We start from the raw sequence: 14379 nt of genomic DNA, 5'->3' as shown, positions 1-14379 counted from the left end.
CCACTAACATCTTTGGCATTCAAAACAAGGAAACAAAACCTGAAAGGCAGTGTGTGCCCAGTTCTGGAAGGTGAGAAGTTCACGGCCCAGGAGCACAGAAGGCCCCATGCAGATCCCTGCACTGGACCCTGGCTGGGAGACTCATAGGGCAGAGGCACTGGGCACAGCCTCAGCAGGAAGAGTCTGGACAGCCTTAGACAATGACCCAGGAAAGGACCTCAAGTTCTTGTAGTCTATTACAGTATCCATATGTGTAGGTTTTATCTCCCCAAGCAAACGACACGCTCCTGAAGGACTGAGCACAGTGTAGGCGCCCCCTGAATAGCCAGTTAGTTCCTGTTAAAATTGGAAGGGACTTCAGAGACCATGTGACCTAGCCCCTTATTTCAGGGATGAAGAGCAAAAGCTCAGAGAAGTGGAGGGACTTGCCCAGGGCACGGGGAGTCAGAGGCAGCCCATCTTGGGGCACAAGGCTGTCGCCTCCACCTGCGTGCTCAGCCTGCTGCCTTCCTGGGTGACTGACCCAGGAAGGACCTCTAACCCTGAGTGTGTGTTCCACTGAGTGAACTGACACATGTCATCTTGCTTTCCGTGTTCTCTAGGCTTCAAACCCCTTGTACAGAAAGCCCATCTCCACACACACTGTGGATTTCACCTTCAACAAGTTCAACAAATCCTACAACGGCTCGGTAGACTGACGGCTCCTTCTCAGAGGGCTGGAGGGGGCTGAGAATCAAGTCAGAGACTGACGTGCTGACAGCTGCTCGACTCAGTCACAGCTCCCTAGATAGACGAGCACAGAGACCTTCCGGTGAGCCTGGGCCAGGAGCCCACTGCCTGCACAGGAAGGCACCCGGCCATGCCACCTGGCTGCTGGGCCAGAGCCACACTAGGCACCACCCCTCCAAGCCCAGGAAAGGCCACGGAACCTTGGCACTCTCGCTTTCCCCACTGCATCCAACTTGTCGTCTCAATGAACTACTGAGATGCTGGATGGCCTCTCCCTTCCAGGAGGGCTGGGCCTCCAGTCTGGCCAGAGGAGAAGGCTCTTGGGAGTGTCAGCATGTGTAAAAGTAACACACGGTCTGGCTTTTTTTGTGTTGATGATTTTTGTATGAAATAAAAAGATCGTGCATTTATGGTATAGTTCTGATTCCTGAGAATTGTCTGCCTGATGTCTATGCCTTGCACATGGGTGTTGGTGATGGGATTATTGAGACGCCTGTTGAAGGCACATAGTTTGCAAATGTCAGTTTTCCTCTCCTGTCCATGTTTGTTTAGTATTTTTGTAATGAAAAGGAAAGAGATTGTTTGGGATTGAAAGTAAAGATTAAAACCAAAAGATTTTGTGTCCGCCTGACACTCTACGACGTGCGTGTTCCTTTCTGCAGTGGTCTTGAATGGTGCCCATGGGGACTGAAGTGGCTGTGAACTTCCTCAGGGGACCCAACACAAGCCAGCCCAATACTCCAGGGCTCTTCAAACAGGGCTCCATGGGGTGCTCAGGGGCAGCCGGGGTGGCTCCAGGGAGGGCTGAGCAGGTGCCTTTGGACCCTCTCAGCTTTAGCTTAAAGAGTTTAGGCTAGAAACTGTGAAGACCACCCCTCTGGCCTCCCTCCTCTGTTCCCAGGTGCTGAGGCAAGCCATAGATTGTGCAGATGAAGAAGGGTCAAGATGTGATTTCCACACAAAATCACTTCTTACGCATCATCAAGAACAGTTCCCTTCCGATGCCTTCCCTAGCCAAACTCCTATGCCCCAACCAGGCCCAAAGCACAAAACCCATTTCAGCTTTTTTTTTTCCTGAAGGACCCTGAAATCCCCTTATCTATCTCCATATCTGAAGCAGAAAGGACCGCACGAGTTGTCTGATCCTCCTCCTATTTATAGAAGAGGAAACTGATTGCCAGAGAGGGGAAGTGGCTTGCCCAGGTGTCAGGAGGCTAACTAGTGACGAGCTGGCACTAGGATCAAGTCTCACAACCAGAGGAGCCTCCTACTACCTACTCTTTTTTGTAAAATCTCTCACTAATCATTTTTTGCTTTTGGCATCACTTCAAGGCTATTGGGCTTTCATTCCAAATTCATCTGTTCTCGGGCTGGGACCAAATTCCCCTTACTTCATTTTGGCAAACAGCGAGACAAATGCCTCCAGTAACTAGGGCCTATTACCTGGGGCAAATGTGAGCAGATCCTGGGTTTCTTCGTCCTGTGTAATTAGGGTGAAATGGACCTTGTGACTTGGTGAAACTGCCTTAACTCCTTTTTGTAATAAAGCCACATGCAAATAAATATATAAAATAGATAAATAAAATGGTGGCTTTGAGACTTTCTAGATTGAGAAAATTATGATTTTGGAAGCAACTTTGGGTTTCCGTTTTGCTAAACTGTGTGTTTCCTGGGGACAAATCATTAACTTGTTCGAAGTCTCATTTTTTATCGGGCAGCTCTCTAAGGGCACAGAGTTCTTGAGCCTCAGACACTAAAGGATGATGTGCTCCTGGCTTCCACCTGACGTGGAAGTGAGGCACATTTCATCTGTGACGGGACAGCTGTTGATGGAGCCAGCTGCTCACAGTGCCCTGCTGCCCCCTGCTGGAAGCTCTTGGGATAAGCTATTTGGAGACCTGGCTCGCGAGATTCTGACCCAATATGTGATTCCCTTCTTTCTTAGGCGATTGGCCATGCGGCCCCCTCTACCCCTCCACACAGATAATGGAGCAGGAGCTAAAGGTGGCTGGAAAGCTCTCTCAAACCGAGGGCTGACGCTGCCCTTTCTCCTGTTACTGGGCTGTGAAAACACGCAGATGGAAATGAGCCTTCTAATGCAAAAGGACTCACCATTGTGTGGCCACAGTGGTCCTGCAAGGAGCACCTGGCAGTCTCTGGAAAATTCTTTTCTGGTATCTGTTTGGAAAGATGATTAGTGATGTGCTTGTTTGTTGGAAAGAAGGGGGTTACTATTTACCTTTGTAATTGATCTATGTTGATTTAATACAGATTTCCAAATGGTACCTATTATTTTTATTGATTTTTAACAAACTTTTTTTTTTTTGGTGAGGAAGATCAGCCCTGAGCTAACATCTGCCAATCCTCCTCTTTTTGCTGAGGAAGACTGGCCCTGGGCTAACATCCATGCCCATCTTCCTCCACTTTATATGGGACACCGCCACAGCATGGCCTGACAAGCAACGCGTCGGTGCGTGCCCGGGATCCAAACCTGGGCTGTCAGCAGCGGAGCGCACGCACTTAACCACTACACCACAGGGCCGGCCCCTTTTAACAACTTTTTTTAATTACAAAAGTAATACATGGAAAAGATGGAAAATAAAGAGATCATAAAGTAAAAACTCTTTTATAATCAATCATCCCACATAGGGGTAACTACTCCTGACCATTTTGTGTATGATTTCTCAGTCTTTTTTTTCTATGCATATATATGTAATTTTAACCAAATTAGTATCATACTATTCTTCTTTTAAAAGGACTGGGGATTCTCATACCCCTGGGTTGACTAGTACTTAGGCACACTAAAGTAACTAACAGCTACCTCTTCTGGGGAAGAAATGTGTTTTTTTAATTTGTTTATTAGGATCAAAGCTTGAGGTTATCGTGAAACTCTTGAGATGAATTTCAGGGAACAGTAAACAGGTGGGGAGATCAGAGGGGAGGGGAGAAGGTCTTGTTCTGTGTTCCAATGACACCTTTAACTGACTGGCTCCTCCGTCTCTCTGGAGGGCTTCCAGGTGCGGGGCTCCTGCTTGCTTCTGAGAAGGTGCACTCAGCTACCGGCAGGGCTTTGTGACTGGCTGAGGGGGCGGTGGAGGAGGAAGATGACAGGTGCTTGGATGAAAGTCAGGAGGAGGTGAGTGCTGGACCTCTGTGTCTGAGGTGCCTGAGGAACCCTCTGAGGATCTGTGGAGCCAGCACTCAGACAGGGCGCACGAGCACCCAGCAGGTTCTGCCCACTTGGAAGCTGGTCTAGTGGTAGGTGCTCAAAGAGTTGTGGCTTTCAGCATGGTTGTGAATGAGGCATCCCGGTCCCTCTCGTTCGGGTCAGCGGGCTGAGGAGGCTTAGTCAGGTCTCTCCCCATCTGGCTTCTGTCTCCCCGCAGCTCAGGGGCTCCAGACTTCTCAGTCGGGACATGGCTCCATTCAGACCTTCAGACCCTCAGGGAGAGATTGTGCGGTGGAGGGAGGGGAATGGGACAGCTGAGCAGGCGGTGGTGCTAGGAAGGGAGAGCTGTGCCTGAAGAATCATCCTTCTCAGCCCCCAAGGCTCCTGCTGAGCTTGTGGTTCTGGGAGGGACTCTCTGATGGTCTCCCCAGCCAGCCCTGTCTGACAGAGCCAGCCCAAGGTGAGTCAGGTGGTGTGTCACAGTGAGAAGGTTTTCATACCCAATTTGTTTCTCTTGGAGTTCAATGCTGGGAAGTTCTGATGCTTCATTTTTCATATAATGGGACCTGCATAATCTGGCCTGTTTGGGTGTCTTGATTGTCAGGAAGCTGGGAACTAAACACAATGAAATATAACCTACCTCCAGTTCTTAGTGGGATCCTCGTCCTCACCACTGAACCACCCCGCTCCGCTGCCCCCACTACTCGCCCTGCGTCTTCCCTCCACACGCTGTCTAATCCTTCTCACCGATGTCCTGATGTATAATGTCTTTATTTTAAGCGGCCTCAAACTCTTGTTGAAAAAAGGCAAGGTCTAAACTGTAAGTAACCACAGGGCCATAAGGCGCAGTGACCTTCTAGGATAGGACTCCTTAACCTTCTTGGGTTATGGACCCTTTTGGCGTTCTGGCGAACGCTCCAGACTCCTTGTCAGAATAAATGTGTAAATAGGGAATATACTAAAATGTCTGGACCTATTTATCAGGGCAGCTGGTTACCATCTTAGTTTGACTTCAGACACACTCTGGAAGGCTCACCAATTAAAGCTTCATTGGCCCTACCTGCATAGAATATCAACCCCTGAGACTAAAGCAGCCTCTGCTCATCTGACCCTCACGATAGGCCCACATGGTATTCAGGGGTGGTATTTCCCCATTTACAAGGGAGGACCTCACACCTGGAGTGAGGGTTGGCAAGAGAGACCCCAGCTTGGGGAGCCCTTCTCTAGTTTGATGCTGTTTCCTCTGCATTGCACCTTCTGTTGGAAAAAGCATGACTGGCTTTTCTTTTTTTTTTTTTAATTTTATTTATTTTTTTCCCCCAAAGCCTCAGTAGATAGTTGTATGTCATAGTTGCACATCCTTCTAGTTGCTGTGTGTGGGACTCGGCCTCAGCATGGCCGGAGAAGCAGTGCGTCAGTGCGCGCCCAGGATCCGAACCCGGGCCGCCAGCAGCGGAGCGCGCGCACTTAACCGCTAAGCCACTGGGCCAGCCCTGGCTTTTCTTATCCCAGAACTCTGCGTTATGATTAGGGAGTCATCTGAGTTTCTGCCTTGAAGACACACATCTCTACTGAAATAAAAAGTACCTCTATGTGCAGACTAAGAAATTATAAAATGTCCCCCCTTCCTCTCGTTGTAGCATATGAACAATCTCGGGTACAAGCACGTTAACCAAAATCCAGGTACAGTTCAAGGAACTTTTCTATTTAAAAAAATGAGGTAAGATGACAACTGACACAAATTTCTTGATTCCTGGCACAAAAATTCAGTACTTTAAAGACTCCTTTCCATGGAGGTGACACATGGGTTGGCCTAGGCACTGGCTCATGGCTTGTTTGCCTGCCAGTTCAGCTAGCCCTGCAACAATGGAATATTTGTATGAGCTGACGTGTGCTGGCTGGCATTCCTGTCCTGGCCCATGACCATAAAACAATATTAAAAAATCTACACTGGGGCTGGCCCAGTGGCATAGCGGTTAAGTGCGCGTGCTCCACTTCGGCAGCCCAGGGTTTGCAGGTTCGGATCCCGGGCGCGGACCAACTGGGACTGCTTATCAAGCCATGCTGTGGCGGCGTCCCATATAAAGTAGAGGAAGATGGGCACGGATGTTAGCCCAGGGCCAATCTTCCTCGGCAAAAAGAGGAGGATTGGCATCGGATGTTAGCTCAGGGCTGATCTTCCTCACAAAAAAATCTACGCTAAACAAAACACACAGTCAACTGAGGGTTGTGTGGGTTGCACCCTGTGTGAGCATCTCCATGTGCATAGACTAGCTGGGCAAAGGCCCCGGAGAAACAACGGATGTCAGAGCTGCTTGGCTTTCCTGCCTACCCAGCACCATCTCTGAAGGGCTTTCTCCAGCTCAGAGGATGCAAGGACTGCAGCCTTGATCTGAGTTGGGAGACATCCCCTATTGGATGGACCTGCAGTTTAAAAGGGGAAGAAGGCAGAGAAGTGAGGAAGAGGTGATGCTACAGCCCAACAGGAGACCACAGGGTTTTGGGACATCAGAAGGGAGCAAGATGGCAGAGGTGAGGGAAGAAGAAGGGATAGGGAGGGAAGGAGATCAAAGAATGACTAGGCTGTTGTTTTTCCCTGAGCAAATTCTATGAGGTGAATAAGAATTTTTAAGCCATCCATTCAGGTATGCAAAAAACTTAATTTTATGTGTTTTTTGTTTTTTAACTCAACATTCTCCCTGCTTCAAGTATCTATTCAAGTGATGGAGAAAACAAAGTTACTAGGTAAATAGGGACAGTATGTCTTGTTAAACACAATCGTTTCAGGAAGCTTCCCACACCCCACCCTGGCGGGCTGCGCAGTACAGGGAGACAATGCGATGTTATGACTTTGGAGGTAGGCTCATGGAGCCAAGTCTGTGCACGCTGACACCTGCTAAGACACTGCTGTCCTCATCAAAACCACTTTCCACTGAAATGTCCTTACGTGATGGTTGAGAGACCCTTCAGGTCCACCAGATCTGTTTCTCAGCTAACTCCTGTGACCTTTTCAGGGAAGTCTGGCTTCTCTGTCTTGTCACTCTGAAGCCACTCTGGAAGCTCAGGCTGCCTCAGGCTCTGCCCCGAACACATGTGGCCTCCAAATCCATTGCCAAGCTCCATGCTGAGGTGGGGGTCTCTGGACCATCACCACTTTCCTGGGCCCCTCCTAGAAAAGCAAGGCCCAGAGCTCCTTGGCTGTCTAGGGGTCTATTTTCCTCCCGCCTCCCTCCCTTCCTGGGCTTTGGTCTGGGGTGGGGGAGCCCAAACGTATCGCAGCCCACTCAGCCGACCCCAGCATCTGATTCTGACCATCCCTCTGCCTCCTGATCCTCCTCCAGGCCAGAGGAAGACTCCTCCCCTGCCCCCTTGGTGAGAAGGAGAGAGGCAAAAGTTCTTCCAAACCAGTACTTATGCCAAAACCTTGAACTTTAAAAGTTAAAAAATATTCTAATTGTTTGGTTTCTCTTTGTGTTTTCATTGTGGCCTCCCTTTCCTGAGGCACAAAAGCCAAGTATGGACTTGGAAGGGCTACAGAAAAACAAAGGGATTGCAGGGCAAAAAAAATCACTTGATAGTTCATACAAGGCCAGATTACGAACTTTAAAGACCCTAGGATCTAAAAAAGACATGGCATCCCACATGCTGTAATCCAAAATAAAAACAACATTTAATAAAACAGCATTAACTATAGTCATGCACCGCATAATCTTTTGGTCAACAATGGACCACATATATGACGGTGGTCCCATCAGATTAGTAACATAGGTGTGTAGTAGGCTAGACCATCTGGGTTTGTGTAAGTACACTCTATGATGTTCGCACAATTATGAAATCACCTAATGATGCATTTCTCAGAATGTATCCCTGTCGTTAAGCAACACATGACTGTATAAAATAAATGTAAAGAATCCCAAGGAGTCCTGATTTTTCTATTTTTTTTAAATATCAGATTCCTTCCAAATACGTGTTTTTGTATCTTTGCTTCACTGGTCCTCTTAGCCCACGCTTAGTCGACCAATTGTGTGCCCTGATGTGTGCTGATGACATGATAGCATATCCACCTGTTAAGGGGTGGAGGAAGCAAATCGCAGAGTCCACAGGGTTACCCTTTGTCATTTTCAATGATTGATTGACATTGGACTCACTGTGTTGAAATGCAGTATCCACACAAGAGCCAAGCAGCTGTTTCTTTTAGAGAGAGCACTGAAGGCAGCCAGAGGTGAAGCCTGAGAAGGCTGAAGGTAGGCAGGCTGATTCGGGGTGGAATGGTTTTGTCTTCCTGGTAACCAGAGCTGGATCTGGGAGAGCTGCAGTTCATTATTAAATGTATTAGTTTGCTACTGCTGCATAACAAACTGCCCCAGAAGCCCCTGGCATACAATAATCATTTATTATCATGCTCACAGGCTTACAGACCAGTGGGGCACCTGTGCATCAGGCTGTGGAAGGCTGGTGTGGGCTCTGCTCTCCTTTCATTCTTCTGGGAGCTGTGGGCTAACTAGGGCATGGTCTTCTCGTGGTAGTGGCAGAATTGAAAGAGGGGTGAGCAGAAACACAAGAGCCTGGGCTCAGAACTGGTACCCTGTCACGTCCACCCACATTCCATTAACCAAAGCAAGTTACACAGCCACGCCCAACATCAGCAGGGTGTGGAAACATTCTCCACCTTGAATGGAAGGAACTGCTGAGTCACCTGGCAAAGTGTATGGATTCAGGGAGGGGTGAATGGGGACAATGACAGAATTGCTGCTTCAGTTTTGGCACTTTTATTGAATCTGGGTTGCAATAGAAGAACATATCTCTTGAGTTGCTACTGATAGAAAGACTGGCTGATATCTCTTATGATAGTATGGAAATCCTTTTGAAAGTTTAATTTAGAAACTAATTTTCATAATGATCAGGACAACGTATGTCTGGTTTACTTCCTGTAAATACTTCTTGATTAAATGGTGAAAGAATATTATATGTATATGTGTAGCTACACATCTGCCTATAGACAGAAAGGGGTAAAAAAGTGGAATATATCTACCTATACAGAATGTGGGTAAAAAGAGTGTGATAACAAAAATAACAAATTGGAGTCAAGAGACAGGGATTCTAGTCCTTACTCTGCTTGTAATTAGTTCTGAAACCTTGTGCAAATCATTTCTCAGTGGGCCTCAATTTCTTCATCTGTGAAATGAGATGATTGGATTAGATGAGCTCTCAGGGGCTGATCAATTTCAGTTTCCTAAGATTCTGGGATATAGTCACCACTTCATCTGACGACAGACCCCATTATCTATTGGCTAGCTACACCTACTCTACCTCTGCACTCCCAGCCTCCACCTGACCAGCCCTTTACAAGGCACATGCTTGGTGCATCTCACTCACCAGTGTGGCTATGAGTCAGAGCACTGAAGTGCACTATGAACAGGCTGCAGGGAGCCTAGCACTCACAATCAGGCTGCTACAACCTGAGAGGGGGTCACATGGCTGGGTTCAGGATGATTGGTTCTGACGGTCCTTTCTTCTCAAGGCCTATGAATGTCACCGTTTCCAAGCTTCCAGTGTTACAGATGACAGTCTGCTACTAGTCTGATTCCTTTTACTTTGCAAGTATTTATTCTTCCAGATGCTTGTAAAATTTTTTATCCTTGAAACTCAATACGTTTTATAGGCTATTCCTCAGTGTATGCCTTTGCCCATAACTCCTGCTAGAACTTCGTGGACCCTTGTAATCTGCAGACTCAAGTATTTTTTCACACTGTGGAAATTTTCCTCAATTATTTCTATAATTATTTCCTCTCCTCCCATGATGTTGTCTTCTTATATTGGCTCTGTCTTCTAAGCCTCTCATCTGCTCCCTCATTATTTCCATTTCTTTGTCCCTTTGTTTTGAAATTTGATGATTTCTTCCATTTGATCTTCCAGCCCACAAACATAGTTCACAATATTATCATACTATCTTTAAATTTTTCCATCAAGCTTTCAAATTCAAAAGTAAGTTTTTTTTTTTTAGTTCCCCAAATAAAAAATTGTGTCTTGTTTTTGTTATTTTGGTCTTTGCAGTGTGGTCTGTTTCCTATGGCAGTGCACTCGCACCAGAAGACACTTGTGCTCGCATCATTCAGAAACATTTGCTGGGCCTTGATGGAAGTGCAGAGAATACAGCAATGAACTTGAGAGACCCCCTGCTCTCTTGGCACTTACATCTGTTCCAGGTGGTTTATTTTGCTTTCCTCCCCTGGTTGCTGTATTTCCTCAGGCACTTTCTTCCTTTTGCCTACCCCTGGCTCTGTACACCTTGAGAGGTGGGGCAGCCCCTCATGAAGCAGCAAACCCATGGTTGGTAGGAGCCACCAACCAACCATATACTAACCACCATTGTACTAACCATGACAGACCGTCAGAAACTTCAGTTCCTCCCAGGCCAGGAAGATCCAGTTGGCCCTGTGTGTGTACACACAGACCTGCACACACGCATGCCACTCCTCCACAAGTCCTGAGCCTCACTCCCACCTACCTTAAAGGAGACAATACCCTGCACCTGTGCTCCTCTTTGGAGATTCTGGCAGACTGGGGTCATGCTCACAAGCCTTGCCTGCATGGCCCCACTAGCCATTTTGTTCAGTAGAGGTGGGAGAATGGGAGTTGAGCGGAAAGGACATTAAAGGTGTCCTCTGGCTGTCATCTTCATCCTCTAGTGCTTTTTCAGAGACTTTAGACAGTCCCCAGGGGCTACTTTAGGGAGCTTTTCCTACAGAGATGACTCACATCAGCATGAGCGAGGTTGAGAGCTGGGACTGAGACCACAGGCCTGTGTCAGCAATAGGCTGCCTGTGAGCAGATCCCTTCACCATTCTGGGTCTATACTTCTGTAACTCTAATGTAAGGGGAGCCAGACTAGGTTTCTTAGGTTCCTCCAGCAATACAAATTGAGTGGCTTATGCTCTACTAAATGCCTAGAGTAACAGAAGAGGCCAGACCGAGTTCTCACTCCATTAGTCTTACAGATGTTCTTGGCACCGTGTGGGGACCGTTCCCATGTTCCTCACCAGGACCAGGTGTTGTCATGTTCAGAACTCAAGCTCTGTAAATATTCCTTGACTGAGAAAGGGCTAAACTATCTCATGCTTCCAAATTACTTCTATGCTGAGTAGCAGCACCCTCATAGGCCCCGAGACAACCCAAGTTCTCTGTCTAAATCAATCTGTGCTCCAAAGTTTTATGACTCCAGACCGCCTGGGCTTTTGCTAAGATTAGAAGCCTGCAGCACTGGGCTTATTCTTAAGAAACCTAAAACCACCTGAGGTACCCGTCAGAAATGCAGATTTCCAGGCCTCTGGCCAAATGTGCTGGAGCAGAACCTCTGATGGTGGGGCTCAGGGATCTGCATTTTTAAATACATGGCAGGAGCCAGGTGATTCTCCGACACTCCTCTGATCTCCCTTCAAGTTACCTAGCAGGGGCCCTAGGTGAGCTGCAGTACAGGCATATCTTGGAGATGTTGCAGGTTTGGTTCCAGACCACCGTAATAAAGGAAATATCACAATTAAGAGCCACACGAATTTTTTGTTTCCCAGTGCCTATCAAAGTTATGTTTACACTATACTGTAGTCTATTAGGTGTGCAATAGCATTATGTCTAAAAAAGCAACGTACATATCTTAATTAAAAATACAATATTGCTAAAAATACAATATTGCTAACCATCATCTGAGCCTTCAGTGAGGCATCGTTTTGCTGGTGGAGGGTCTTTTAAAAAAGGCAGTATCGGGGCCAGCCCGGTGGTGCAGGCGGTTAAGTGCGCACACTCTGCTGCGGCGGCCCAGGGTTCTCCAGTTCAGATCCCGGACGTGCACCGATGCACCACTTGTCAAGCCATGCTGTGGTGGCGTCCTATATAAAGTGGAGGAAGATGGGAACGGATGTTAGCCCAGGGCCAGTCTTCCTCAGCAAAAAGAGAAGGACTGGCAGATGTTAGCTCAGGGCCGATCTTCCTCACACACACACACACACAAAAAAACAGTATCTGCAAAGCACAATAAAGCGAAGCAATAAAACAAGGTACGCCTGTAACAGAACAGGTAGTGCCAAAATCCTGGTACGGCAGGAGTTTACATTTCTGAAGGGCAGGAGTAGGTGACTCAGTAGGAGGGGGAAGCAGTCTCATTCCAGAAGAAAAATGTGACTAACCAGAACAGTAGCTCTCAAAGTGTGGTCCCTGCACCAGAAGCATTAGCATCGCCTGGGAACTTCTTAGAAGTGCAAATTTCCAAGCCCCATCCTAGACCTATCCAGAGTCAGAAATGCTGGGGCTGGAGCCAGTCTCTGATTTAAGACAACTCCAGGTGATTCTGATGCATGCTGAAGTCCATTAAGTGGGCACTTGAGACCTTAGCACATCACTCCAAAGGTCTCTCAGCCTCAAGGTCCCCTAGACTCTGAAGACACCCAAGAGATTTCTGTAAGTTTTTATTAGAAAATGTTCCTCCTCTTCATAACTTTCAGCTCCTCCAGAGTAGCCCTGAGGGCTACACCCCTTCCTTTTCCTTTTAGCTTTATTCCTTGATGATTTGCCTTCCCCAGAGGGAACTTTTCTGAAGCTGCAGCACTAGGACTTGATGCTCAAACTGGACTTTAGAGCAGAAGCTCTTAAGTGTAGACTCCAAGAGCGAATGCAACGAAAACCCGAGTTGAAATCCCAGGCTTCCATCTGAGTCATCAGAAGAATGGGGCAGTGAGGGATGGGAAGAGCTGTCACCGTAAGGAAATGGCAAGTGTCCTCTGGCACTTGCCACGCTGCCAGTAGGCATGATCCCGATGAGAAGGCAAGGTGGATCATGAGTGTGCTGGTGGAATCAGAATGATTCACCTTCAGATGCAACTGCCCCACTGGCCCTGCTCACACAGGGCCTTGAATGTGCAGAGCAGGGCCATTTCAATGGTCATCTGGGCCCACACCCTTCACTGCCCTCCCTCCAAGACACTTCCTGAATAGACCACAGAAATATAAAAATGGGGAAAGTCTGTATCAGTATTGGAGAACAGGGATCATTCAAAAACTCAGGAATTTCTGGGAGAAATAGTGTACTTAGGAGCAGGGTGAGAGGGCTGCTTGACTGGTTATGCCACATGTGTGAAGGTGGGTCTGTGAGGAAAGGCTGCCCTGGGGCCACCACAGCAAAAAAACCAGAAATGTTGATAGCAATGTCAGCTCTGTTACTGGGCTCCTTTCTCTTTAGTTCTAGTGACAGCTGACTTCCCTCTCTGTCAATGACAGTTGGGACAATTTGTAGGATCCTCATGTAAACCTCCAAATGGAACTTTAGACCTCTTGACACTTGTTTTTTTAAAATAAATGAAGGAGCAGCTTGTCCATTTGTAATCCAAATAAGGCAAGAGGAAGCTGTGACTGGGTTTCAGCACAGGTCCACAGCTGCTGCCTAGGGGAAGAAATGAGTCAGAAGCCCTCTCCATGTGTTTGAAATCGAAGCCAGATATTGGCTTCAGGGGCTCAGTTACAGTCCTCTCATCCCTGCCCCACCTTGCTCCCTTTAGTGAGTGGGCAATGGCAGTTTTGGGAACCAGCACCATTTGGATACCTAGACTATCACTTTTAAGCAGAAGTGGAGGAGAACAGCTAATACTTAAATTATTATTTGGGCATCACATTAGACATAGAATAAAGGATACAAGAAATGCTGTACTGGTTTTAGCTTCTTAATGTCCTAAAATTTTTGGGACAGCAATTAAAAGAATCAAAAAGTCTGATCTAGAGATGGGGGGTTCCTCAAATGTGGAAGACCCTGACACAGACAGAACTGTGAGTGCCCAACCAACATCAGCCTCAATAAAAGAGAGCTTGAAAATGAACTTCTTATAGTAACAATGCAGTGATTACAAGTCATTCAATATTTCCTAAAGACCACTGTAACACCAGAAGTCATTCCAACACAGGAACTGTGGAAGAATCCAAGCAGTATTAAAGGCTGCCTATTATTTCAATCTCAGGAAACCATGTATCTTCAAGGCCTTCACAAAAAGGTATCCAAGACACTCAAACACCAAGTCTACTCAAATAAGCTTCCCAGGCAGCTTTTCTGTACATCTCAGCTGCTTCCAGACGATTAGCTGATGTTATTATTCCCCGGCCTACAATGATGATATCAGAACCTCGTTTGCCAATAACTTCTTGTGGGCTATTGTACTGTTGGCCAAGATTATCCCCTGCAAAAACACAAAAGATACCGTTCAACACAATAGAAAAAAATCAGAAAACCTGTCACATGACCTTTCTGAAAAAGTATCTAACCAGCATTAAATAAAAATATGCTCTTGCATTCCATGCCCCTTCTACACAGCAAGTGAGTAAATGCAGGTGAAGAGACTCCTTGGATAGGCCAGAGACCTCCACAAGCAGAGAAAGATGCTAACCAACTCCTTTCCAATGTGTAATTTTAGAGCATTTATAGTTTAACAGTATCAAAACCCAAA

General features: G+C 47.0%; 2 protein-coding genes across 4 annotated transcripts in view; one reads left to right on the top strand and one right to left on the bottom strand.

The window, feature by feature from the left end:
* ITGB5 (integrin subunit beta 5) overlaps window positions 1-1360 on the top strand; it is a 106027-nt gene extending 104667 nt beyond the window's left edge. For both annotated transcript variants that reach the window (XM_087439727.1, XM_004424508.3), the window contains one exon: window positions 603-1360. In XM_087439727.1, coding sequence (XP_087295853.1) covers window positions 603-698 — 96 coding nt within the window. In that variant the 3' untranslated portion in view covers window positions 699-1360. The remainder of the gene's footprint in view (window positions 1-602) is intronic.
* A 2013-nt stretch (window positions 1361-3373) lies between these two features.
* UMPS (uridine monophosphate synthetase) overlaps window positions 3374-14379 on the bottom strand; it is a 33575-nt gene continuing 22569 nt past the window's right edge. Inside the window, exon 6 of one of the 2 annotated variants that reach the window (XM_087439726.1) lies at window positions 3374-4513. In XM_087439726.1, coding sequence (XP_087295852.1) covers window positions 4230-4513 — 284 coding nt within the window. In that variant the 3' untranslated portion in view covers window positions 3374-4229. Of the gene's footprint in view, window positions 4514-8644; window positions 14113-14379 lie in introns of those variants that run through there. The other variant, XM_004424507.3, reaches the window with a different exon arrangement.

The sequence above is a fragment of the Ceratotherium simum genome, chromosome 15, assembly GCF_057802395.1.
Source record: "Ceratotherium simum simum isolate JZ-2026a chromosome 15, ASM5780239v1, whole genome shotgun sequence".
NCBI classification, from domain to species: domain Eukaryota; kingdom Metazoa; phylum Chordata; class Mammalia; order Perissodactyla; family Rhinocerotidae; genus Ceratotherium; species Ceratotherium simum.
Note: the sequence above shows the minus strand (reverse complement) of the source record. Positions and strands in the feature narration are given on the sequence as shown.